This window comes from Bombus terrestris, chromosome 2 (assembly GCF_910591885.1).
Source record: "Bombus terrestris chromosome 2, iyBomTerr1.2, whole genome shotgun sequence".
In the NCBI taxonomy this organism is placed as follows: domain Eukaryota; kingdom Metazoa; phylum Arthropoda; class Insecta; order Hymenoptera; family Apidae; genus Bombus; species Bombus terrestris.
In genome coordinates this window covers 8,668,470-8,696,267 of record NC_063270.1, presented here as the reverse complement: position 1 = coordinate 8,696,267, position 27,798 = coordinate 8,668,470, and the positions used below count along the sequence as shown (strand labels likewise).

General features: G+C 35.9%; 1 protein-coding gene and 1 long non-coding RNA gene across 5 annotated transcripts in view; one reads left to right on the top strand and one right to left on the bottom strand.

Annotated features, from left to right (window-relative positions):
• LOC100643274 (neuronal acetylcholine receptor subunit alpha-7) overlaps positions 1 to 27,798 on the bottom strand; it is a 264,223-nt gene that overhangs the window by 27,542 nt on the left and 208,883 nt on the right. For 2 of the 4 annotated variants that reach the window (XM_048414508.1, XM_048414506.1), the window contains one exon: positions 25,836 to 25,922. The exons of the other annotated variants lie outside the window; for them this stretch is intronic. In XM_048414508.1, the coding sequence (XP_048270465.1) occupies positions 25,836 to 25,922 (87 nt within the window). The remainder of the gene's footprint in view (positions 1 to 25,835; positions 25,923 to 27,798) is intronic. 4 annotated transcript variants of the gene reach the window in all.
• LOC125387184 lies at positions 521 to 24,786 on the top strand. Its single transcript, XR_007227745.1, has 3 exons — positions 521 to 939; positions 24,317 to 24,499; positions 24,566 to 24,786. It is a non-coding gene; the product is annotated as an uncharacterized LOC125387184 (long non-coding RNA).

The window sequence follows — 27,798 nt, the reverse complement described above, 5'->3', positions numbered from 1 at the left end:
TTTTTCTCCGTAATCCCTTCTTCATGGCCGAACAATCGTTCGTTCAGAGAGCACCGGTTCAATTCCAAGGATTACCTGTTAATTGAAGCGTGGCCGATTTCGCGCGATTGATCACGATAAAAATAGGAGCAGCAAGTATAAAAATGCAATTGCATGGAAATCCGGTGGTACCTTGCGCAAATTCTCATAATCACGATTCATCGTCACCGGAGTTGTTCTCTTATTGCTCGCATTCGTCTTGACCTACAGCTATTACGCGTAATGCTGTGCGGCTCAATCAGCAAAGGGACGATCAGGTTCGACGGAAGGAACATTACTTGCTCATTACAGGCGTATTTAATCTCGTCTTTTCCATTCGACCGTACATCGATCGTATATTAGCTCGTTTCTCTTTCCTTCGCGCCAAATGAATTCTATATTAAAGCGACCGATGAAATAGATACTTGAATTTATATTACGATAAGTACCGTCGCTTCTTCATTATCGAATTAATATCGAATTTATATTTCATTTTAACGTTCGGGTTATTCTTTACTTTTACTTCGTGTTTGGGAAAAGAACCCTTTTTAGATATCGTAATCGTTAGTTCGTTATTTCTTGCGTTATTGCGATAAAAATATCAAATGACATTGTTTCTAATTTCGTATATTACGTGACTAGTACTAGCGATAAGTTTGTAAACGCGATGGTCTTTAGAAAACGTGGAGTATTTCGATCAATGGAAAGTCAACGGATATTGTGAAATTTAGTTGTGTGGTTTATTCAAAAATTTTGGAATTTGATTTCACGTGAAATGAAAGTACAAAAACTGTGTTAGTTACGTTTTCGTGTTTTCATGTATAACGCGAGTATTTTTGCATGACATACGAGAAGAAGAAAAGGTACAAGTACTTGGAATCTAAATCTAAAAGCAGAATGTATCGAAGTCTGCTACTTAAGGTAAGTTTCATAGTTTTGATGTTAGTAGAGAAGAGATTAAAGTTTATCGCAAAGATCCAGCATGTCGCGTCAAGCATAGCTGTAAACGTCATAATTTTCTAATAACAAATAAACAAAAATAACTTGCATTATTTATTTCAAAAGATAATAGTCGTCTGTATATCATTTCTTCACATAAAATTCGTTCATAATTTCTTTACATTTACGAAGTTGTATGCTATTCGATAATTCGTTTACTTCGTTTTGAATCCGCTTTAAATCAGAAATTTCTTGAAACTCAATTTTTCTTGGTTTTTAACATTTATACTTAATTAATATTACTTCGAGCTTTTTGATACTCGAAACTAATTGCAAGTAAGTATCTATGAAATACCGTTTTATATTACTTTATATTTGCATGAAATTATTTGTAATAATTTGCAATAAAATTGTTGCACACGCCAATAATCGGAAACGTAAAAAGTAATTAAAATATTACGATTTAACGATAAAATAGCGTAATAATACATTCATCCTTCGGCATTTACGAACTTACTAAATCATTGCAACCGAAGATGAATGCTTGACATATCCACGAACGTTTCATGTTCAAACCCGTATCACCCGAACGAAAGTATTCATTCGCAAAATAGCAGCAAAGAAAAAGAGTGAAGGTTAATGTCTAATAGAGAAATGAGAACGGACGAAATCAGTTAGGAACTTGAGCGTCATACAGAAGTTTCAAAGAAACGATTTAACAGCGTATAGTGATATATCGTGCCTATTGAATTATCACGCGGATCGTTCAGTAACGAACTTGCCCAAGACCTAAGGACATCAATCTCATCAGCGTGTCGTGATGCTTATGATCGTGTCTGTAGGCGGATAGTGTAAGGTTGACAAATCTAGTCGCAAAATAGGCGATAGTGACAGACAAAAAAAAAAAAAGAAAGTCAAGAAGCAGAGAGGAAGCAGAGAGAAAAATCGAACGCGGCTTCGCAGGAACTGCTCGTTCGTCGTCTTACCGTTCGATCGAAGTCCGATTCAACGAACGAACCGATCCACTGATAGACGACGCGTTCCTGACTACTCCAAACACAAGTTGTACCGATCGAAACTAATCGAATCGATTCTACTACATTTTATGAAAATTCATCCCGCGAATAGAACAATTTCCAGGGATTTTGGCCGATTCACGAACGTACTCGCGATTATGATCCACCACAGTCGGAGAAACAAAGAGAGCGATGGAAAAAATATCATCGACCGATCGATTCGCGAGTGAAGTGGTTGTCGTGTCTTGTCAGGCCCCTTGTCCTTACCTGAGAGCAGAGCTAACACGACAACCACCGGTGGCGGGCGAGCACGCGTTATACCGTGATTATACGTTCAGCAGAGACAGCGGCTGTAACGCAACCACTACGCACCATCCCCGTCTCATTTGTTCGTATTATACATACAACTGAACTCCGTGGAGCTGCACACTCGCCCACGATACGCCATTCAATTCGCCTTTCCTTCCATTTTACTTTCGAATCTGCCGGGAGCACGAGGAGGAGAAGAGCATTCCGCGATTTTGTTCGCGGTACGTTGAGCCCGTCGCACTAGGTGTTTTCATAGATGAGAAAGGGGAAACCATTCCTCCCCGTGCCACCTTTTCTCGCCGTCTTCTTACCGAACACGAAACGGGATGCGCGTTCTCTCGGTTGCTTTCACGCTTCTCGCGGTTTTCACCCTTCCTTTCTGCTCCGTCGACGAATGGAACCGCGTGTTTCTCTAAATTGCTTGCCGAGGGTTCAACGCGAAGAGCTCGTGAGTTACGATCGTGATTTTTTTCCTATGACATTTCGATATTTTAGTGCGAGACTCTTTTTACGGTCTAATTATTTGTAAGTAACGGTTTGTCGGACGTCGATCTTTCTAGACTTTAGGAACGTCGGTTGTATTTTTCTTTCGCTGGAGATCCGAGTCTCTTTGAACGGTATCTTAGCAGGCAACGTTATCAATGAACTGGCAATTGACAAATATGAATTTTTCATTATTGTAAACGATTGTATACTTGTATACTTGTTATTATATATTGTATATTTATATACAATTATATTTATTATATATTGCATACTTGTAACAACGATATAACACGTAATAATGTGACTAAATCCCACATTGAATTCATTTGATACGATTAATTGCAATTCGTCATGTACCAAATTGTTAAATCTCAGAGAAAGAAATTTCTGTAGCATTTCTCAATCCAAGTTTAGAATTGTCATATCTAAGAAGACATTGAAAAGTAACCCGTTCGTTCGAAATTGTATCGTAATAATTTGATAAACGTCGGAACGAAAGCAAATGTGCAATAAAACGGAAGCAAGAACCGACAAAGATACTTCCTTTCTCAATGCTCGCGTTACGGGCACTTGATTTCAGCGAATTCTCGGTCATACTGTTTCACAACAAATCGTTCATTTTATTATCGTTTGGAAAGTCAGTATCGCCGTGTTCGGTAAGAAAGACGTCGCAGAATAATGCTCTGTAAGATTTAGTTTATCTCTAGCAAAGAAGATTCGTGTACGAATGAACTGAGATCCCAGAGAAACTACGAACCGCCTAGACACGGATTCGTTCTTGTATCGGCAGAATCGCGCCGGAGACAATTTCCGCAACGTAAACCCGCTGGAGGGAAGGTTGTCTCGTTTTAAGAAATAGATGTGTGCGACAATGGAAAGAATTGTCGCGACAAGCGACTAGTCAGAGAAACGCGGACAGACGAAGGATAGACCACTAGGTAATTCTAAAGCAAGTCATAGAACTTGCGGGGAGTTTTCTCGAGCTCGCTTGACAAAGATTCCATTTTGATAAATGAACTTCTTTTCGGTTTAAATTCATCTCGATTCTTCGCCATGCAGTTTGAAGTTAATTTAAAAGTAGTATTGCTTTTCTCTGTAAAAATTTGCCGTTTTATATTTTACTCGAATATTAACGTTGACATTGATATTAGCAAAGGTATTTTTATTAAATATGAAAATGCAGAATAGTTCATTTTGCAGAAAGATAGCACTTAGAAACTACGAGATAAGAAACGATTACAAAGAACTTCAGGACAATAGCATTTTTAAGATTAGCAACCAATTTATTTGCTATTTATCTGTTAATTAAGAATCAATTATAGAATAATTGATTTAAAATCGAGAAAGACTCCCCACATCGAGCGAGCGAGAGATCATGAGCAAGAGGGCGTAGGTAGGAAAGGTGGATCGGTACCTATAAGTGGCACCGCCTCGGAGGTTCGCGTCAACACATGGGCCACCAGCAGGGAAAACACCGTCTGTGACAACAGGATGGTCACACCTGCAACATCGTACACACACACACACGCCTGTTTCGGTATCTGGATCAGCATAGACGACGTGCACTCGTGCGCCAATGCGAGCGGATCGATCACGCGAGCAGCGCGAGTTAACGCGACTGTCAGTCAACGAGAAACGATGCGTGCACGGATAAATGTTTCTCGCGTCGAAAGCATCGGAGATCGGCGTGAAAAGCTTCTCGAAAGGACAAAAGGAGTAAGCGGAGAATCGGAGAGAAGGAGAAGGATCCTTTTGTTCGAGGCAACGGTCTCGTTGTCTGTTCGCTTTCGCGGCAACCATAGCATATGAACGTAGTGCCTTCTGACGCAGCGTTTTTCTTCTTTCCTTTACTTCCCGTCGACTTTCACCCTGCTTTCTCTCTCCCTTTGTCTCCCTTTTCGGCCGTCTCCTCGCTCAGTATGAAAAGCGTCACGATCGAAGTGCGCGCGAAACGAGGATCAGGATAATAGGTCGTGAAAGGAGGGTGGTGCGCAGCTTTTGAGGTTCGCTCACGTTTCACAAGGAATATTTGGCGATTTGGCTGAAGGATATCCAGGACGGAGTCGCTGATGAAGTGTAATTGGTGGCAGCGATTCGTTAGTGCCGGGCAAATGATTGTTTTACGACGTGACAGATTTTGATCGCGCGCTGATATCATTGGCGGTGGAATTTAATCCTCTGTAACCTGCTGAAGTCTGTTCTCTGAAGCATCCGATTTCGGAATTCAAAAATTTCATTAATTGTCATTCATTTCATTGCCAATATTATATAATTATAAAAGTTTAACGTTGGTTCGTTTAAATCGAATATGATAATTCAATTTCGTATCAACGCTTATCGTTAATGGTATAGTAAAGTAAGGATCGAAAGTTAGAAAAAGTGGCAGAAACACGGTCAATAATTAAACATTAGTTCAGCGTTTGCTTTGTTATGAATCATAATCCATGATAATAGAAATGCAATTAATTCCAATATACAGTGGCGAGGGTATACGTACGAAATATTACGATATTATACGTTATGAGAAAATATGATTTATACGTTCGAAAAAATAATACGGAATAGCGCATAACATATTTTCTAAATATATGAAAATAGTTGAAGAGTAAAATATAGGATCGCTTAATATTAGATATTTGCTATGCTACGAGATCCATTGCTAAGTCAAATTCAAATACAAAAGTTTCTAATCATGCAAAGCTCTTGACAATAAATTGCCCGCATCAAATGCAAACATACGATTATTATAATTATTCGCGAGTATGGAAATTATACTTTTTAACAATATGTTCCAGAAATAAATAAAAATACAATCGCTAGCAATAAGATCGATCAAATTGAAAACAAAGATTTTCTCATTTATGCACACATACATGTATTCTCACCACTGTATGCATCCAACAAATTCATCATCTACAATCCGGAAACACAATTCTGTATAAAAAAATCGAAGGTTATAGAGGATATATTCGGTACCATCCAACGTAAGTTACGACATATCTCGAGATCATCGAAAACAACCAGGTGTATCTTATTCTGCGCGATTACCAAGTATTCTATAATAGATTCGATTTCGGTTGTTCGAATTTTCAAAGCGTCGCATCGCGTCGTACCGATCGATTTTCGTCAACAGTCTCGCGATCGTCGCGAACGAAGCAACGTCGTGCACGTCGTCTGCGCCACAACGAAACAAACAGATTAAAGAAAAAAAATTATTAGAGAATCAGTTTAACGTAGCAATGGACGGTCTAGATCTCTGAAAAAAAAAGAAAAGACATTTTTTCGGTTACTCGAAGACAGACAGATTTCTCGTTTCGACTTTGATTCGGCCGTACGCGATCCAAGAACACGACGATCGTATCTGATCGTTTGCAAACTAAGCTTTATCGCACACGGTTCGCGCCCGCGTATCTCTCATGCAATTTCACAATGGAATAACGAAATTTCGCGAGGATCAAAGGGATCGTGCCCCAAATCTATTCACGATCTACCAGTTAGGCTGTTGGTCGACGAACGTACGTGTATTCGAAAGCTGCTCGTTTTCGAAAAGTCTCGGACCAGTCGTCGACCAGATTCCTCTGAATTCGTATATCATACGCATTGAATGGACAGCAGGAAATCGAAAAAATGAACCTTCCACTTTCCGTCTTTGTGCGCTCGATGACGGGCAAATTTCATTTCGCGGTTACATCTTTTCAATTGCCGTAACGCTTTTAGTTAGGTGTTCTTCTCCGTATTTGATCGTGGCAGACGTCTTGTTGGTAAGAACGATTATCCGTACGTTGGAAACGAATTTGTCAGAGACGTATGATTTTGCGCTATTAACCCTTTATCGAGTGGAAGTTCTTTCGTCTCTTTGAGCTTTTCTAGTCTCTGATACGTTGATCGAAATTGTGAATTATGATAACTCGATTCCAATTTGGATTACGTTTGAACGTACACCGAATATTGAATTCGATTCTATCCTTTTTAAATATCGATTACAATTATGACTGTTAAATGTGCTTACTTTTCGAATCCGGTAATTCCTGGTATATAAGAAGAGCTATTACGTTAGTCGAACCTGTTACGTATCTTGTACCTTCTCCAATTTCTTTAACATCAATCGTTATCTATATACGTCACACATTTTCCAAACGCTAAAACATACATACAGTTGCAGCCATAACGAAATGTTCGACGCGAATCCTTTTAACTTATCACTTTCAAGCTCCTGACTTCCAATCTCTATTAAAGACAGGCACTGTAAAAGGGTTAATATCGACACAAAGCACGATATTATCGGATTTACCGTTCTATGACAGTCACGTCCTCATATTGTCAGCTTTTCAGTCCATCGACAATTCAAATCCTTTTCCTCTCGTATTTTTGGAAAACGTCTGACGCGAATGTCGATAGGAGGCAAGAATTGGATGTCTGCGTGCCTAAACGTTCCCCGAGAGGAAACGTGGAAACAACAAATATCTGGTCCAGATCACGCGATTCTTTTTACGATATCGATAGCCGTTGTCGACTCGACTTGTCGTTACTATTCTATTTAAAGAATTCCAGCTCGATTGCTATTGCCATCTGACTCTTTCTCCTTTCGTGATCTTCTGGTCCACGTATTTCCACGATACTTAGGTACACATGTACGTGTATGTTTTTGCGTTCGTTTAATCTATCCTGGCACTTTCTCCTTTTGTGCGCGAGACACGAAGTCGCGAGGGAAAAACACGCGGCTTCCGCTCGAGCCTCTCGTTCGCTGCGTGAGAACACACGTGATCTTCCTTCGTAGAACTCGATGAACCAGTTTTTCCGACAGGATGTTGGACTTGCATCGTCAAGGATTTACAAGCGGTTGGTGATATACAGGGAGTTTAGATGCTGTGCGATATTTATCCAATAATTTCGTAGACGTTATATTTTCCTTTCCTTGTCAGTAAGAATAACGTAGTGAATCGCTATGTTACCTTTCATTTTAGATCAAAATGTGCCTTTGATGCACATTGAATAAGTACAGTTATTTCCAATAGAGTTGGAAATTAAAATCGCTAAAACGTTGAATATAGTGTAAACTAATTTGTGGCCTTGTTATTATAGCTTCTATTCGGTCTAGCTCTTAATTTATTTATAAAGTCCATAGAACAGCCACTCCGCTTTACGTATGTAACCTTAAGGCGCGTCCTCACTGACGCAAACAAATCGTCGTTCTCATCTGTTTACATATCTAATGTTCGTAAACGTTGTTCCAAATGCACATACATACATAGCTCTCGGAAGCGTCTACACCAAAGTTCCTGCAAACACGATGAAGTAGGTACGTGAAATATGTTTGTGAACCTCGACTGCTACTCGTGAATTTGTTACAAGCAATATTCACGACAACATCGTAGAATGACTATAAAATGTTTATCGAAAATTTTACGAACAATGTTCACGAACATAGTTTTTGACGAGTAGGACGCACCCTCATGCTGCTTTCTTACAATTTTGTCTACGAACTTACTGGGAAAGTCACATGTAAATTTAAGTAGGTATTGCATAATGTGCTTACAAAAACTTTTCATCTATTTTCTTTCATATGAAAACTATTCTGTCAAACTCTCTCGCTACTATTCTATGAATTTTAATATACGTTAAAGCGAAGTAAATCAACTTTACGAACTTGTACGATACCAGCGACGGTTCACGATAATTCTCATTTTCGACAAATTTAAAGCATGAAAGTAAAGTACTAATTATAGTCGACATTATAATAAAACGAAAGTTTGGAGCACATGCTCGTTAGAACTCTCTATGTATTATTATATTCAAATATTTTAATAGATATGTCGAACATATATACGTTTCTCAACATAACTTTCTCTTTCTATATTTCAAATAATTATCACAAATTTATTGACCCGATTTTATGAATATTTGAATAAAAGTATACTTTTAAAAATCTACATTAAAGTTACATCTTCCGAATATATTACATAAAAGAAAACTTGTTCAAAGTAAGTGTAGCATCGGTAATATACGTTCAATTAAACTGCAGATGTTTATCCATTTATAGAAAATCTGAAAATTCAAAGATGCACATAACGTGCAAAGACGTATAAATTATAACGTGAAGTATTAGCTAAGAATTTTAATAAAGTTTGGTAGCAACAAATCTCCGACTAGGTTCCATTTTCTTAATTGTATTCCGAATAATATAAACATCCACAGTCTAACAATTTAACGAACATTCTACCTACAGATCGATTTTACCGAAAGCAACGAAATCGTGAGTCTGATCTATACGATTCCCGCTACTCTTCGTTCTGTGACACTTTGCCAAGTGGCACGAGGTTCCGTGGCGAGCCATAAACGTGGCAAACTGACATCCGCTCGTTAAAACTGTCAATTTTAGCAGGCATTCGCCGTCTTACCTCCGCTCTCTTCACGGTCGCTCGTTATCAGGTCGGCACGTTCCTTCTTTATGCAGAAAAGTGGTGGAGAATGAAAGGGTGAAGAAGGGCCGGTTATCGGCGGATACGGCGCGCCAGTCGAGATAAAGAGAAATGGCGCGTAAACAGGGAAAAGCAGCAGGTAACGGAGTTAAGATGACGAAGGGTGAAGACGCGAGCTGATAGCGGCTTAGCAGGGGAACAGGCAAGAAACTCGATGGGCCGAGGGGACGCTTTCAAAGAGCTCGCGCGCACCAGAGAATGACAGGGGTAAATAGATCGCGAACGCTCGAGGACCGGAGAAACTCGCAGAGGGGTGGCAAAGAAGGGATTATGATTAAATGAAAAAACGAGGGGCGAATGCCACGGGAGAGAAATGCAGAAATGCAGAAACGTCAGCGTAGATAAGTAGGCAGAGGTGGCTGCTGGATTACGGACTGGTAACCAAAGGAGTAGAACGACGAGGGAGGAAAGATGATAATGAAATTAAAAGAGGAGAAACGATAGCCGGTGAGCAGACGTAGAGCGAAGAGGGAAAACATGTGTGAGTTCGCATAGGACGTAGAATGGTAAAATTGAGGAGAAAAGGATGGGTTGAAAATGGTGGAAAGATTAGAATAGAGAAAACTTGTTAGAATGATTCGAGTTATATCGGATGGTACTAATAATTTGAGAATATGTAGTTGTCCAATACGACTGAATGTTATAACAATAAAAATACGATACGAAGGGTCGAGGTTTCTAAACATGGAAGTGTACGCTAGCAACGATTCTACTCGTATTAATGAGGTATATATTTCCCCTCAGTCTTTTTATGTATCTTTTACTTTTAATAAAAGTTTCTGCGTATAAAGGATTGCTACTAAATTGCAGTTGGAAAGTACAATTCCGTGCACAAAGACTTTACTCCATCCTTTTGGTCTATCGTTTCATAAAGTATCACCCTCTAAGTATCTGATCGCGCCCTTACATAAAATTCTCCAAGTTCCCGTTAACTTCTGCAACCATAGTGAAAGTGTAGCGATGGAAAATGAAGAAGATAGAGACAGAGAAATTAAAAGCGATCGAGGGTGAAACTGGAAGATCGAGGAACGATGGCGGATGAGCTGTGGAGGACAGATAGAGGGCGAGAGAAAGAGAGAGAGAGAGAGAGAGAGAAGAGGAAACGCTCGAGCCAATTTCATTTACCTGCGCTGGTAATTCTGGCAGGCGCCACGGCATATTGCACTAAATGTCGCTGCCGGCACGAAGAAAGACAGATACGGTCTATAAAGCTTGAATTAATGCGCCTGCGTAATTGCGGCTGGGCCTCGTAATTATTATCGTGGTGGTCATAAAGTTGAAACTTTCGTGACCATTCCGCGATTTCCTTCGAAGAGTGAAAGATCGTCGAAAGAATGGCGATGATACCGAATGATCAATGAAACCTCGTTAGAATTGTAGTTGTGGGAGAAATCTATTCGAGGAGGATTTTAGGAGCAGAGGCAATGTTATATATATTATTATACATTTGCAAAATCGATTGTTCTTACGTGTGCGTTTTTTTATTGTCAGTTTAGCGTTATAGTAAGAAGATTTAATTTTATTTAAACGAATTTCAGGCGTCTAAGATTCCATAAAGGGATATTTTAATATGTATTTGCAAAATATCTTCATTTCTTTCTCGAACATAACGATTCCTTCGAATTCACTTTATCATCGCTACGAAAGATGTTTGTCAGTGCAAGGGACTTAATTTTTCAATTCGATAATTAATAGAGAACGGAACGAACGAAATAATTACGAGGGCCAGGTCACGCAATGAAAATAAAGGGATACGTATTCGAATCTCACTTTCGATATAATTCGTTACTGCATTCTGTTAGCGCATTTAGTCAACAGAATCTATTGAATTTTTCTTACTTACAATTAGTTTGATCTAAATAGTACTACCACGTTACATCAACGTTACAATGCATTCGGTATGTACGTTTTCCAATTGCCATAGATCGTAAGATCGCATAGATTTACGATAGATCGTATTAAATTAATCGTTTATCAAACGATCTATTCTATTGTTTCTTTTTATTATTATAATATTATAAACGTGCATTGAATGAATGTACTGTGAATATGTTGGAAAATACTTTCCCATAAAAGTGTGTCGCAATACCGTGCACGATGCTCGTTATCGACCTAACAAACCATTAAATATTTTGTATACATAATTGAAGTATTATGTTAATTATATATAATGAACACAGTTATACGTAACCAATATAAACCAGCTGTTATATATAATATTTATGATTATATGTGTAAATATATATATGTATATAATATTATATATTACTATATCGCTTGTACGAAACATACCAACATCAATCAACAGACATTACACGTGTATACTTAACGTAGATGTGGAAAGCATATAGTGTTACAGGCAATGTCCGAGTATTACAGGCACTTTCAGAAAACCCAATGAGCCAGCAGCTTGCATAGACGAAACCAAAATCAGAATAAATAAGTGGCGCGCGCGAGAGATAGAGCGAGCGAGTAAACGGAACAAAAATAGAGAACAGAGATAGAGAAAGATGGCTGCCGAAGAAGGAAGAGAGAAAGAGCTGGTATAAGAAATAAAGGTAGAGCGAAAGAGATAGAAAAGAAGGGAGCAAAAGGAAAAAGAGAGAAGTATTAGAGCGAAAGAAAGGTAGATGGACATAATACAGAAGTATTACTGAATATTCGATATTTCATTATTGACAATCATTATGCAGCAGCAGACCGAGAGATGAACTAAAGAGACGATAAGAAAGTAGAGAAAAGCTCGCCAGATACACAAAATCGATATCAGACCATCAGACAACTTCGACACAAGAAAGATTCGTGGACGTTCGTATACCAACAACAAGAAAAAACATAGCGAATCTAGGTGTGTCTTCTTTCATATGCTAAGTGTTTCGCATTAATAAGAATAACACTAACAATAATATAACGATAAGAAAAGAATAGAATAGTAATAATGTTAATAATAATAATATTAATAATAATAATAATAATAATAAGTAATACGGCACGACGTCATGCAAGTGAGCAAAGATCGTCAGAACTATTGCGGTAAGTGATGCGAGTAGCTTTGAAATTAATTAAAGAGAAAGAGAAACGATCTTTTCCTATGCCGAACGTCACCGCGAATATGCTACTGAGTTGTGCGTGTTTATTTTGCGCGCGTGTGTGTGTGTGTATGTGCGTGTGTGTGTGTGTATGTGGTTGTTTAACGACGAGTAAAAGTTTACGAGTGAAGTCGTAGGGCAAGACTAGAGGCGGTCTTTTATCTGGGATAAAAACTTGCAAAAATCTTGCCAGTCGACGATGTTCCAGACAGCGTGTCTTTGTCTGACACGCGTTTAACAGCGCGACCCTTTTTTCTACCGTAAAGATAGGAAAAATACGACATTCCAGAAACCGTACTAGTTACTGGCGTTGGAATTTAACCTGATGGGGTCTTATCGTTAGAGGGCTATACGTAATAACTTTTCGCGTAAACAAGAGAATTTCAAATACCAGTTTCAATGGATGATTAATCAAAGATATTGGCATCAACGAGAGTACGAAATTGTTTAATCAATTCCCAGATTACACAGTCGGAACTGCCCTTAATTACTACCTCGTAAAGTATCTAACGTGAATTTGACAAAACCAGCTGTGCGTCATTTAAGCGTCATCCCCATTCAATATTTTAACGACGTGATTTTTTCTCGCGTTTAGCTCAGCCAGAAATGCGTCGGCACGTTGCCAATGAATCAGTGTAAATTGCCAGGAACGTACTAGAGTTTCATGGATGAATCAAAGGCAAACTATGGGACACGTACCACCAGTACATCGTTAACGGGTTAAACGCGTACTATAAGAGGTATACCGATGTGGTCGTCAAAGAACCGAAAGCAAACCGGGCAAAAATAAATCATTCGATTTTACGAACGTAGTCACTGCCGAAGGAAACGATAACATTTAACAATGTTATTATCTATATGGACTTTCGAAACGCGATAGAAAGAAATTATACCTCTGACGTTAGCAGTCGAATCGTTTAAGTAACTAGAGAAACGTTGAAAGTTAAAGCTTTTCAAGTTTTAAGCAACGAACCGAACAGCCTGTCAACTAAGCGAGATTGTATCCGCTCAGGAGAACAGTAATTTCGAGGAGAAGGACTTCGCGCGTTTATCGGCCAAGAACGTGATTATAATTAACGAAGATGAGACGCGATTCTTGCGTCGATTACTTCTAGCTCGCTGCTCGTCGAAGATTCGAAGCGACAGCTCCTTTCTCCCCGGCGAGACAACGTCGTCTTTCTTTCCTCATTATAGAATCTGAAAAATGGGACAAGTGCGACGAGGTACAGCAAAAAAAAAAAAAATTCAATTTTTTCCGGTTTTCTCTTTTATTTTACTTTTTCCCCCTCTTTTAAAAGATGTTACGGTAGCCCGACCCCTTTTAACTGCGATGCTTCGCTTCGAGTTTGTATTTGGTGTCAAATTCATTGTCGTTCGACGTCTTGCGCAAATAGTTGCCAGCGGGCGGAATTCTTTAGCGAGATAGAATTTTAATGAAACTTAAAGCGGCATTATTTCACCGACAGCACCTGCGGTTAAGGATATTTCGTTAAATGTGAAGCATGTAAGTACTTTGTATCAATGGGATGGATTTCAGAAGCAAGCAAAATTGTCTGGTTAAAACGATACATGATTTTCTAGTTATAATTCTCTTTCTTATCGTTATCGGGGATATTGAGCATATATATATTAATAGTAATTTAAGGAGAAATTAATTTCCTTACTATGTATCTTCCTAATTAATTTTGTATATCTTTCGTCGGGAATTTAATTTTAGTTTATCATGTTATCTCAGCATACACATGGTTAAATTACAATCTATTTCTCTTTTACTCGCTAATTTATAAATTTCGAGGGGCAAATCGGTTTGCTGTTGAAAACGTTGAATGTGAAAACGCTCGTTACAAACCGTGAATCAAATAAATTAAGTTGGAACAATTTGCAATCGCCTGGTAATCCGTTGCGAATTAAAAAGAAACAAAACTAATTCGCGTAAAATCAGGTTTGTCTATTCTATCGTTTATTTCCCATTTTTGACCGATCCAAGTTTTCAAACATCGAAAGTGTTTTAAGCGACAAACTGCTTTCTTAGATATCACTATAAAAATAACTGAATAAATGTTTACTGAGGAATAATCTATTAATGTATCGAATCGTACATATTTTAACCAGTGTGTGTTATAATGTATAATAACGAAGATTTATTAATAATTATTACCTTGAAGTTGTTATTATTTTTGACTGTTATTATTGAAGTATGCAAAAGATTGTCTTAATGTTTCAAATCAAAGGAAGATAAGTAGACAGGCCAAATACGTAACAAAATTGTATCCACAGTGCAAACAACTAATAAAGAATTTAGTGTTATTGTTCTCCTCTGAGTAAGTTACTCGCTACTAAATTTCACACGAGCAAAAACAGAGAGCCATTTAATCTCCTTTACGAGTTTCTGTTATTGCACCCTCATTGTTCCCTTTTAATTGTGCAGTAATCTTTCTCGGTTGTTGGAAAAAATTGGTCGATATCACGAGAATAATGTAGGCCTTTTTTAATCGTGAAAGCCGCAGTTTCTGGAAACCGAAAGCGCCAATTCGTTCCTGTTACTGTGAATATTCAAAAAAGGCGGAGACAAAAGAAAGAATGAAAAGTAGATTAATCGCACCAGTTCCATAATAGAAAACTTCGAACAGCAAAGTAACTCCGGAGAATAATTTTATTCTAAAACTTTCAAAGGTTTCATACTGGGACAACGATAGTATCTGTTCGAGACCGAGAATCGAAAGTTTATTAATTTCCGAAAATTATGAATAAATATATCTAAAAGAAATCCGTAATCGTAAGAATACAAATATTTTACAATTTAACAAGGAACTGAATAATTTGAGTTCAAGTCGCCTGTCTAGGTTGAATTCTAATTTTATATCGTAAAAACGAAATGGTCGACGCGTAGGTATGTCATTTCATCGAATGTAACAGGTGACAAGATCTCCTGAAGCTAACGGAATCTGATCGATGTGTACACTGACCGGAATTAACGAAGAAAATTAGGAACATACGCGTGACGCGTTCACTGCGTTTCATTAACATCAATTAGTTTTAATCAAAAGTTACTGGTGAACGCTGATGGAGGTTCGCCTGTCTTCTTGCGTCGCGTATCTCACTATACCGTGTCTCGTATCTCACTGTATCGTGTCGCGTATTGACCGTTCGATGGAATAATTCAATTATTTTTGTTAAGCAAGAGGGAAGCTGCTTCGCCGAAGACTACAAGTACGTAAGAGAATGACGTAGGCCTATTTAAAATAAAGTTAAGCACCCTTTCAGGCTCTTTCAGTTTCTTTCACGCGAATAGAGAATAATCGCGGATCTATCAGAGTCAATGTCACTAATTCTTCTTCTATGTTTAAACTAAAAAAAAAAAAAAAAAAAAAAAAAAAAAAAAAATCCGGAGCAAGAGAAATTCATGGCAAAAGAAAGCAAACACTTTCTTTCTTCAAATATACAATTATTTTACCCTCTATTCGTCCACAATTGTTCGCTTCTTGGTCTTTTAATTTTCCTTTTCCTTCCGTTGCTTGGTATCGATTGCGCAATAAAATTTCCAAACAAATTCGAACACGAAAGCTCGTGCGAAATTAATTTCGGTAAATTTCATATCATTATTCTCTAACTCGTATTTCTGCCAGTCGATTGTTCACACAATTTCAAATTCCATAAATTTTTCACTTGACTGTCTATAAATTGTATAAAAGACTACTGGTTCTCGTGTAGCCAACTACCGGTTACAACGGCCGCCTGCTCATTATACATGGCGAATAATTAGGATGGTTTTCTTAACTGTACGTTAACCAAGGGGTGAATTATGACCTACGTGGCGCATCGTTACAATGGCCAGCTAGATTCGAAGTTCACAATGGGCGTGGTTACATGATTGCACCGTAATGCACTGCAATTGAAGTGTACCGAGCGTGTATGCATACATATACATGTCCTAGTTAATTAAAAATTCGTCGCATCACAGAACATTCCCAGCGTAACTTCCGATTTATTGATGAGGAAAGAACAACTACATTTGTCTTCGCCAATATATTCTCGCATTATTTTATCATAAAAATATAACGTCGTAATAGAAGTGTCCATGATAAAAATATCTCCTGTAAATTTTTCAGAATTTTTATACGAAAGCTAAATTATATGTCCGTTCAAAAGATTGTTTCTCATAAAGTTAATTATTTTGAGTTTTAATTGAAATTGTAAGAGAAACAAAAATTATAGTTTCCAAGTTTTTATTATTATCGATTATTAATGTATTTTGTAATGAATTGCCGTGCATTCGTAAATATGACGCAGGTATATTTAAATAAGAAATTTAATCGAATTTTTTTCAAACTAACTCTAGTGAAATTCCGATTTCATTGTAAATTAATGAAATAATATATAGATTTTAGGAATAGGAATACAAAATATATTTTTAGGCCATGTTGCATAGTACAAATACTTATACATATTAGTATTTCTATACACATATGAATTTGTCAAATTCACGTCTTTTTTTTTAAACTATTATTACATGTAGTTTAATAAACCAATGCCTCCTATTCTGTTTGTTTGTTCCTTCGTTGTTACTTTATCGTACTTTTAATTTTCCGTATTTTTACTTTCTAGTCCACTTTCAACCTTTACCTTTCTACGTTTAAATATCATTCTGAAAAGACTCGTCCGAATAAATGTCGTATTTTTTAAAATAAATTACACAATGTATTAATTTCTACATATAAAACTGATACAAACTTTAATATCTCTAACAATTAATTTCAACGTTTTATGTATATTTACAGTAAATACAGTTGTTACAGAAAATTTGCATTAAAAAGTTGTACTTTTGTATAAGTAACGAGTGTGTGACAGCGCTTGTATATTTGTTCGTGTAAAAATATCATATGTTAGTGACATGTTGGTTGATAGATATACGAATATACCAAGTGATTGAAATATAACAGTGAGGTATGGGAGTACATTGTGCAGGACAATGTGTAGAAAATATATAGCCACGTAACTGGAAAAGAGACAAAAGAGGGTGAGTAAAACGACAGTTGAATCTTTGAAAATAGAAATAAAAGTTGCCGCAACAGTAAATAAACCGTCAATCGTCTGGTAAAGCCTGGATTCGTTTTCGTTCGATTTCGATATCAGTTGCAAAGATATTTTTAACGTTACAGAGACACATCTTTCGCAAATTCACCCACACGGTATCAGCCTTTATGTAATGGAATAAAATAACTGTTCAGATTATTAGTCTTTGTATCTTAATTAAATTTCATCTATTAATAAAATCAATCGTACAAGCTCGGATGATTTGAAACTTCATGCTTGTCATTGAAATGAAATTATTGCGTTGCAGTAGGTTGTTAACGAATAATAATTTCATTGAATGTTTGAACATTAATTCAAAGGTTTAAACATTAATTGTTTTAATATATATATATATATATATACATATTTTCATATATTAAACTACTGCTTTACAAAATAGAGATATATTACGCTTAAATATGTTTAATTCAATTATTTTATTACGAAGTAGAGTAGTTCCTAAAACTTCCAATCAATCCATTCCATGTAGATTTCGATCTTATTCTTCGAGGAAAATGGCTAAAACGATTTAAATATTATTGAAAAAGTATTAAAATCCAATTCTTATTTAATATACATATTAGGGCCTGAAAACTTAAAATTAGGAAATAAATCCATTTCCCAAAAAACAGCAATTCCTCTCAGATTATTTCATTTTATAATATATCACGCTAACACATTTTTCCTTTTAATTTTTCAAATTTCTTTTAATCCCTCAATCTCGTCCGCGTATTATTAAAAAGCCGCTAAAATCCCATTGGATGCGAATTCAGGAAAATCAAGAGAATTACAATAAACGTTTCGACACGCGAATCAATCAACCGTGGAAAACAAAAGAAACGACAGATAAATCGCAAAAATAGGGGAGCGATTCTTTCGGCATCGATGGTCGTACTAACGAGATCACGTTAGGACACAAGGCCGACGTTACGTGTAAAATATAAATGTCATGTTTTCGTGAGGCGGAAAAACCGGAAGGAGAGCACGTGAGAACGAAAGGAAGAAAACGAGCGTGAAGTGTTCTTAGCGACAACCGACATGAAATCGTTCGAACGTGACTAGTAAGGTAACAAATGCTTGCACATACTTTTTCACATATCACAGGTAACAGAGATGGTCTGTTTACTGATATGCTCTTTGCCTTTGTCTCGTCGATTGCTATTTATTTATGCTTACAGGCGATTGTAAACAAATTTTGGCGTGAGTGCATGTAATCCGTATGGTATTTTATAGAAGCTTGTTTTAAATGCAAATTGAGTCTCATTATTTAGAAAGGAAAGTTGAATATTTATTCAATCAATAGTAATTAAAATGCAAGCTATTTATATTGCAATGGATATTTCTAACGTTTACAAGCTTAATATATTTAGTTATATATTCTTAACTTGATATTTGATGGTTTATTTATACTATTACAATTTATTACTTGTTAATGAGTATTTAATAATGTTATACCCTGCAGTGCATTTTTTTAACTGTTGCAGGATTTATTAATATAATATAGGTATTGATTTGTGAGTTTTAATATTAAATTAGTTTCTGTGAATTTACACGTACGACATTCTATAACAAATATAGATTGTTCGTTCTAATTACATTCCTAGCGAAAGCGATTTTGTCAATGTGTGATTTGTTACATGCAATATTTTAGTTGAAAAAAAAGAAAAAGGACACGTACATATGTATAATAATGACGTAGAATATGTTAATTAAACCATATGATAATATTCTAATAGATAAGTAAAAATAACGAAATTAATATTTGCCTATTATAACGATAATTATTTACAAATCTTCATTGTAACTGTTAATTATAATTGTATGAAAGTAAATTAAAGAAACACGAATTGACAAAGTGTTAAATGTAATATGAAAAATATTTTCCTTAACTGCATATTCTTTCTTACCTAACTTTAAATTAAAGGTCTGCTATTATTTCCATATTCAGATTTCATATTTTCTCTCTGTATTACTGGCAATAGCAAGTGTTAGCTGTTGAACAAAACCCGCGAATTTCTTCTGCACAATAATTTTACATTTTCTATTTCTAAGAATGTAAGTTCAAAGTTAATATAACTTTAAATAGCTGACGTTTTTGTTGTAACTAATATAAATATGTGCATAAATGGAAACGTTATTTAGGTCTAAAACTTCATTTGCTCGATTTTAAGTAATTTTTTTATTTTCTCCAGATTTTTGGTGAACTTTTGCTTTGTTTAACAAAATTAAAGTAACATGTAGCAATAAAATCTATTGGATAATATTCTACAGACATGGAACAGTATACAAGAGTTTTGGGTGTTCAAGATGTTTTTGAAACACAAAATCTAAAATAAAATGATGATAAACTTAAACGACTTTTTACATCGGCAAAAACAAGGTTGCACACGAAGGATTAAGATGTGGTGATGTCATAATTCTTATATAGCCGTACCCTTCTCATAATTAATTTTATAATAAGAATGTTAGTCACACTGATGTGTATATCGTTCTAATATGTTATCGTTGATTTCATTTAACAAACTAAATAATCGATACTACATTTAAAATTTCAGATCTACCCACGATATGCGATGTTCTTGATCGAAACCAATAAATAAGACTTAATGCAACCTTTCGAACCTACCAATGGATAAAACAAACGTTTTCACAAATTCTTATTTTTATATAACAGACTTATTTTCGGAGTTATGTCCACCCATAGTGCTCGCAATTTATCCCTGTTTCTGTGTACATAGAGATACGTTTACATTCTGGAGTTGACAGACTTTCCCATCGTATTTCATCGCTCGTTTCATCCTCTCGCCATTCTTGAGCGTTTGCTTGCACGCGCTTACATCACGTCATTACATGCACATTGTAGCTGTATAATTTATTTACGCGTAAAATTGCAAATTATTTATTAGTAATTTTCGTTGTTTGATATATCCGTAGAAAATATTTTTTTCTCCAGTTTATACCGCGAAAATAATATATTTCAATTCAATTTCTCGTTTCGCGATATATCGATAATAGTTTCTGTTACGATAATTCGAGTTTGCACAGTTTCCAGGTTAAACAAAAATATAGAAGAGAAGCATTTCAATACAATTGGAACGTTATTGATATACGTGCTTTTATCTCAAATTAATTTTTCCTATTCAAATGGCGTTGCTGGAAATACAAGCACTCTTGACTCGAGATTTGTACATTGTAGGAAAAACATGGCTCCAATGACTCGTCGTAAACGATTCTGTTATTAAATTCGTGTTTACAATGTATACAAATGCGTCTCTTGTTGTTATAAATACACGATAAAAAACACGGAAGATCAAGGAAAGTATTTCGCATAAAGAGAAGTGCAACGTATTTTTTCTTTTAAAGAAAATTTCGATTCAAGAAAGTGAACGTAGGTCTCCTAACAAATGATCCAATATTGATTGCCATAATATGATGACACTGACATAATATGTTGGGTATCGCTTAACGTCATAATGTATTGGCTGATACCGTGAATGAGTGGGCGTTAAAGAATAATTATAATAATTGCAAAGTCAAGTTCGAAACGATAATGAGCTTGAAAACCGTATCTCGTTGTTATTTCATCTGAGAGAGACACAAAACCAGGCAATTACCGGTTTCACGGAAATAAGAAAACGGGAATCGCGGTCGTTCATGTATGGAAACAAACAAAGAACAACTGGAAACAGAAAGGACGTAGGGAACAGAGAAGCGTAAAGGATCAAAAGAGAAAAGAATATCGGAGAGAAACGAGTGGTGGAATTTATTCTCATGTTACGAGAACAGCGGCCTGCGATGTCGAGTCGCCTTGTCTTCAAATAATTCTCTTTTATTGGTTAATAGAGTTCGCCAGGATATTAATTTGTTGGCAAAATGGAAACTTTTAACGTAAATCGTTCAATTTCGAACATCCAACTTAAACACAAGTTGTACGAGAATGTTCGTCAGGATGAAAGGATTTCTGAGTATCTTTGATGATTATGTATTATGCTTGAAAAGGGACGATTGAAAAAGGGATCGAGTGAAAGGGTCGAGCATTCGATTGCATTCCTTTTGTACACTTTCCACAGGCATTCGCACATTTAAGGTATTATAATGGGCAATTAATCAGAAATTAGTGGATTTTCTGAAGGATGTCATATTCGCATTTTACGATTGAACAGCTTAATTGAGAATATTTTAAGTGACTTTAATAAAACGGTGCACTCCTTCATAAAAAATTGATACAAATTCTGAGTGATATACAAAATTCACTCAAACATTGCATACATTGTACTCTTGGTTAATATTATGTAATCAACTTAAAAATTGTAGTAACAAAGGTATTTTCAATCAGTTATAACTATACATCTTTAACGTATCGTTTCATTTATTTATAACTTATGTATTTTACTTTACTCTTTGTAAGCGTATATGCATGAAATTTGCAGTATGTAATGTACAAAATATAAATATAATGTACTGTATAAAAATGTTGTAAATTGTCATAAGAAATGGAACGCGTTGTTAAAAGAGTAAACTGGTACAATACTAATTTGCAAAATAAAATTTAAATTTTTGTTATTGCTAAGAAATATTTTCTTATTGCCAAGAAGAAAATATTAATTATATATATATACTTTTTTAACAAAATATCAATGGAATCCGACGAAATTTGTTTTTATAATTTGCCAAACGATTCGAGGGTTCTGCAGCGTCGTGAAATATTCGGCGATATCGGTAACAAGAAGTTTGAAAGCATAGAACGCGCTTCGCGACAAATGACGGTAGTCAGCCCTCACGAATGCAACCGTTTCGCCCTTTTATAACATCGCGCACGAATACAAAGGTCACGATAATTAAAGTTCTCGTTCTCGACCGCGGAAATGGGATTCGCCTTAGGAATAGTCGGCGTGTGTCGTAATAGCCGGAGATAGAAAGAAAACGAATTGAATGATGGTGATAAAAAGTAGCGCGAAAGAAATGACTAGAGGAAGTGTGTAATCACTCGCAGCGAGGAAAGAAATGATAGTACTAAGCGGACCATTATGGTTAAAACGTTGCGTTGTTTGGTGGAGAAAGATGTGCTTTAAATTTGCCATTGAGCTTGAAAATACGAAGCGATTTGATTTAGGTGTCATATCTTTTTACGGTCAAGCAATTGACGTTGACGAATCAATGTATAAGTGTGACAAGTCAGGAAGTGATTTAATAATCAGCATTAAACGATATTAACGAAAACTCGTTTTGCTTTGTAACTGTTGTCAATTGCTATATCGTGAGATAGCCTAAATTCTCTAGTTGTCGTGCGTACCACGATATCCCTAGGCGTAATAAGGACGAAAGCATAATTTTATCAATCTTTCGCAGATCGACATTCGTCAGTCTCTGGACATGAAAGATTCAGACATTTCCTTCCATATCTTTCGTTAATACGAATTTATCGAACGTTTGCCAGCCACCCTTTCCATTCTCTGTCCCTCAAGATAAATTGCCCCGCTTCCTTTTCACCACTTTCAGTGTGCCTTCAGCCTGTTCTGACTCCCTTTTAATTAATTTTCCGCGTTCCAATATCGCCGGTGTCATCCTCGACGAAGGAAACGCCGATTTCTTCGGCATAGACGCATCTACCCTCGGAATCAGGAACGAGATACGACAGCGGAACAAAGACAGGCCCTGACATCAAGTCGAACAAGCACCGGAGCATTTTAATTTACCTCGATCGCCGATAAAAGCCTAAATGGATGGTCTGATCGAGAAAAAAAAAGAAGAACAGAATATATACGGTTGGGTCACGCGAACCGACAGACGTCGAAATTCGACACGATCGCGCGTTTCTGCACTGGGATAGAGTTTCGGTGTAATACGTAACAAGTCGAACGTCTCGAACGGAAGATTGACGAGCATTCTCGATAGTTTCAATAGACTTGTTTCCATTCGTTATATGCAAATAATCGAATTTCCTCCATCGATGTTTTACACTTCTCTTACGTTTGGTTTCGCAAGTTTTCCGGACAGTGTCGATACTTCGGATCACGCTGTATATATACAATTATATGCAACTTGAGAGATCTTTTAAAACCTGCGCAAAAGTCGTTCAAATGAGGGATACGAAAGAAACTATGAATTTTATAATATACCGAGATATTTCAGATAAAAGTTGATTATTATTTACAAAAGGGAAAGTATCTAAAATTACGTATTACCCAGGAGGTTAGTATAAATCGATCCGTCATATTATATTTATAAATATATATATATATGTTCTAGTATGGATTCATATTAAACATCAACGTGAAATAATATTTGAAGTTTTCAGAAAATAATTAATTTCTAGTTTATTATATCTGTTACATCTATTTAGGTTATTTTAATTAAAATATTGTACTATATATTCCGACGAAAGCATATTTAAAATTTAATCGATATTCGATAATCTCTGATCTCGTTACCAAATACTTTCTGTAAATAAGTGCTCTAAAATTATTGATATACTACTTACTCGATTATCGATTTGCTACAGTAAATTCCTGTCGTTTAACCGACTCGTGTTCATCTTATCGAGCGACGAATAGTAGAGAAAAAGTAGTAATAAAACAAGAACTTCATCATCACGTGAACATAAAACGAAACGATAGTGTACCCGTTATAAACTCGCGAGTTTCACGAACTTGCACTGGGTATACACGTGTGCTTTAATTCTTCTTACCAAACTAAAACGAAAGATGAAATTATAACAATTGTAAATAGAAAATAAACGACAAAATGCGAAGAAAAGAACGGTTCACTAGTTATGGTTTTGGGTTAATAAAATAACGTAATCTGATCGACTAACAAGATCTCGAAATACCGATATATCGAGTTCTCGAAACGCAGTTTGAGCACGCGCACTGCCACAGGCGGATTTAAATTAAAAAACTTTTTACAGCGCCACGAACATGGAAGAAAACGATGAAACGATGCAGCAAGTAGTACGAGCTTGTCGCGACTGAGACGAAACTAATCGGATTGTTGTTATCTGTGGGTCTATGAACGTAAATGGCTTGGCGAAAAAAGAACGCGATGAAACCAGGTGCACGTACAGAAATGTGTCCGGGTTAGTGGATTTTTGGTAAGTATATACAGGCAAACGTCGAATCATTCTGTTCGAGACATGAACTTATTCAATTAAATTCAGGAAAGGTGCCGCGAAAGTTTCCGAATTATAAGATGGAAGAAACTGGAGAAAAGAGATTTCCTTCAACGTCTCTACGTTGCTGAAGAGAAGGTAAGAAATTGAGAATTTTGTAGTGATATCGTTGTCATATTGGGCATAATTGAGGTTATGTATAATAGAAAAATATATGCTACTAACAAAGTTACCGTAATTTTGCGTTGAATGATACATTATCAAAAGAATTAAATTAAGTTTTAATCGTTATAATTTAGTATTTTAATTTATGTTGGGATTTATATAATTTAATTTGAATGGTGAAATGTTAGAAAATTTTTATTACTGTTCAAGGTTAGTTCATATTTTAAGTTATGTTCTCGGTTAGATATAATAAATACTGCAAAGAATCGTACCATTTTTATGAGAATAATGTTACATTCTTTCTTGCATAATATATTGTTATAACATATATTAATGTCAATTTCTCCTTTTATTTTTCTTCTTAAATAGAACTTGCAGTTTATTAATTGTTGATTATTCCAGTCTAACAATATTGCTTTTTTATTGTTACTGATTTGGCTTGTTTTGACAGATTTTAGAAAGAATCACATGAAAGAATAATCAGTTGACATTCAATAAAAAGTTCGTTGTTTTTCAAAGAATGATAATTACCTATCGTATTATATCAAACAAGTCATTAGAATATTTCGTCATATGATTTTGTTATGCCTTCTTGTTTTCCAAACAATATATGGTTGCAACATAACATAGCATTTTATAAAAATTTCGGCTATATTTATACCTGTCATGATATTGCAAATAATCAAAGCAAAAAAATATAACTGCCGGTTGTCAAATATATTCCAAAGAAATTCAGACATTGAGTGCACCGTTTCATTTAAGGCTATTAGATTCCAATGATTGTACTTTGAATACTGTTTACTGTTAAAACAGAAGATAGACAATAATCCCATTAAAGAAGAGGAAAGCGCTAAAAACACCCTTCAATAAAAATACTCTATCTAACATGAAATTATAAAATTAGTTCAGGACAGAATCAGAAAGAGGTAAAAAAAAAGGAAATAAAAAATGCTCAGTTCTTTATTTCTTTTTTTTTTTTGGTATGGTTTTATACCGTGTGTGAACTAATTTTATGTAAAGAAAGTCTCCAATGAAAATTTCATTACACACTAAACACAAAATAAAGGGAATCAAATAGAAGAAAAAGGGTACGTCCATTCTCAACAATAGAGGTCCACACGGGCACTCGTTTGTTTGTAGAAACTCAATGTACCTAACAGTGGTATAGCGTCGGAGACCTGGGGCAGGGTCTCGGCGACGAGATTCAGGAACACCGTCAGCGATAACAAGATGGTCACTCCTGAAACAGTCGTAGAGCCCAGCTTGTTCAATGATCCATTTCGTATTCGCGTTCGAAGCAAGTAAACCGACGATCGTGCTCATCCATTGGCACGAGCGTCGTCCCTTGATTCTATCCGCTGATCGTCCAGATCACCGACAATTCGAGGATCAAGATTCAAGCGAATCCCCAGCTTTAAAACAGCCAAACTCGCAGTGTTTGTCCTCCATCCAGAAACTTACTTGATCTTAAACTGATACTTAAGGTCGAAAGAGGATTACTAGAAGGAGCTTTGAAATAGTAATATTACTTTTATAAGATGCATCGTTCGTAGTTCTCTCTTTTATAAGAAATTGGAATATCATTTTTCAGATAAATTTCAGGGATTCGCTCTTTCTTGAAACTTGAAACTTTTCTGAAATATATTTTGTTTATTTGATGTTTTGTTGATAAAGTGTTGGTGATTTCGGTTGTGCAATGTTCACGCATGCACGAGTTGGAAATCGTGTATCTCAGTTATACTACTAACCAGCTCGGGGAATATTAAAGTATTATACAATAGCCGTTTAGTTGTAGCTTTTTGCAAGAAATAATTCTTTGATATACTATAAACCAAGCGAATGAAAATTTATCTCTTTTTATCTATTATTATGTACGTATTATTCGTAATCCTGATCAAAGGAAAAGAAATACTTTCTGTCCTTGCATATCGATCTATCATACATTTATCATACATCGATTTATCATACATTTTAAAATGTACATTGCTGAGTTATATAAGAAGAACTCAGTATCTTTGACGATAAAGAATAGTCTAGAAAATTTTATTTACAAGACAAATGAAAAAAACACAACATCGCCCGATATTTTACGAAGAAGAATCGTAGCCGGAAATAGAGTTCGTCTAACGGTAGTATCGTAGAAGTTTTATTGCGGAGGAACAGCCGCTGTTTATCGAGTCCCGTGGGAGGAATGGATTAAATAATAAATAACGCGGGTAGCTAGCGAGGAAGGTTATGCAACAGGGTGAACTCGAACAGTGGCCACGGTGATTTGCACGGTGACATTTTTATCAGCAAGAAGATATTGCCACGGCGGAGTTTTCTTCCGTTTCTCCCTTCCTCCTTGAAAAATAATGATCGAAAAAAAGTGATAGATCGAAATCTGCTCGTCTCAAGAAAAAGTTATTTACGTGGAACTGCCTGATATGTATGGAAATATTTTACATATTTCATGTAAGATTTGTTGAATATTGTAGTTGCAAAAACATTCGAATGCAAATAGGAGCATCGATAGAATCAGAAACAAAAATATGTATTATAAACAATGAAATTGAAATAGTTTTATTTTTTATGTATCGTATTAGTTGAATAATTTTACTTTATTTTAGAATTTTACATCAGTTCTTTACACGTTCCACTTCTTGAATTGTTATTCGTTTAAGTTAAAAAATGGTGGCCAATAGAACGAATTTATTGCTATAAAGATTATGTATGAATAGAGTAAGCATCATTTTGCAATTTCTTTGTATATCTCTTGTGCATGAAACGTTCGAAGTGTCGTGAGAACGACATAATTATAAATTCTAATGGTATCAGAGAATTTCTATTTAATCGTAGTAAATAAAGGGGTGATTCGAGCAGTGACTGTTTTACAATTCTTTGTTCCGTACGGTGTAGAATTAATGGTGCATTTACATCGGTAGTGGATTGGGGCGGTCCGCGAAACAGCAGAAAAATCGTCGGCTTTTTCCAGCGCGAAAACGCGCTGTATTGTTTCCCTACTCAGCCGTCGGCTCCTATTTTCATTCAAACTTCTGCATTTTATACTGTACAAAAAGCGTTAATATCAAGCGTTGGGAACAGCACGAGAGTATTTTTTATAAGCGCATCGATAA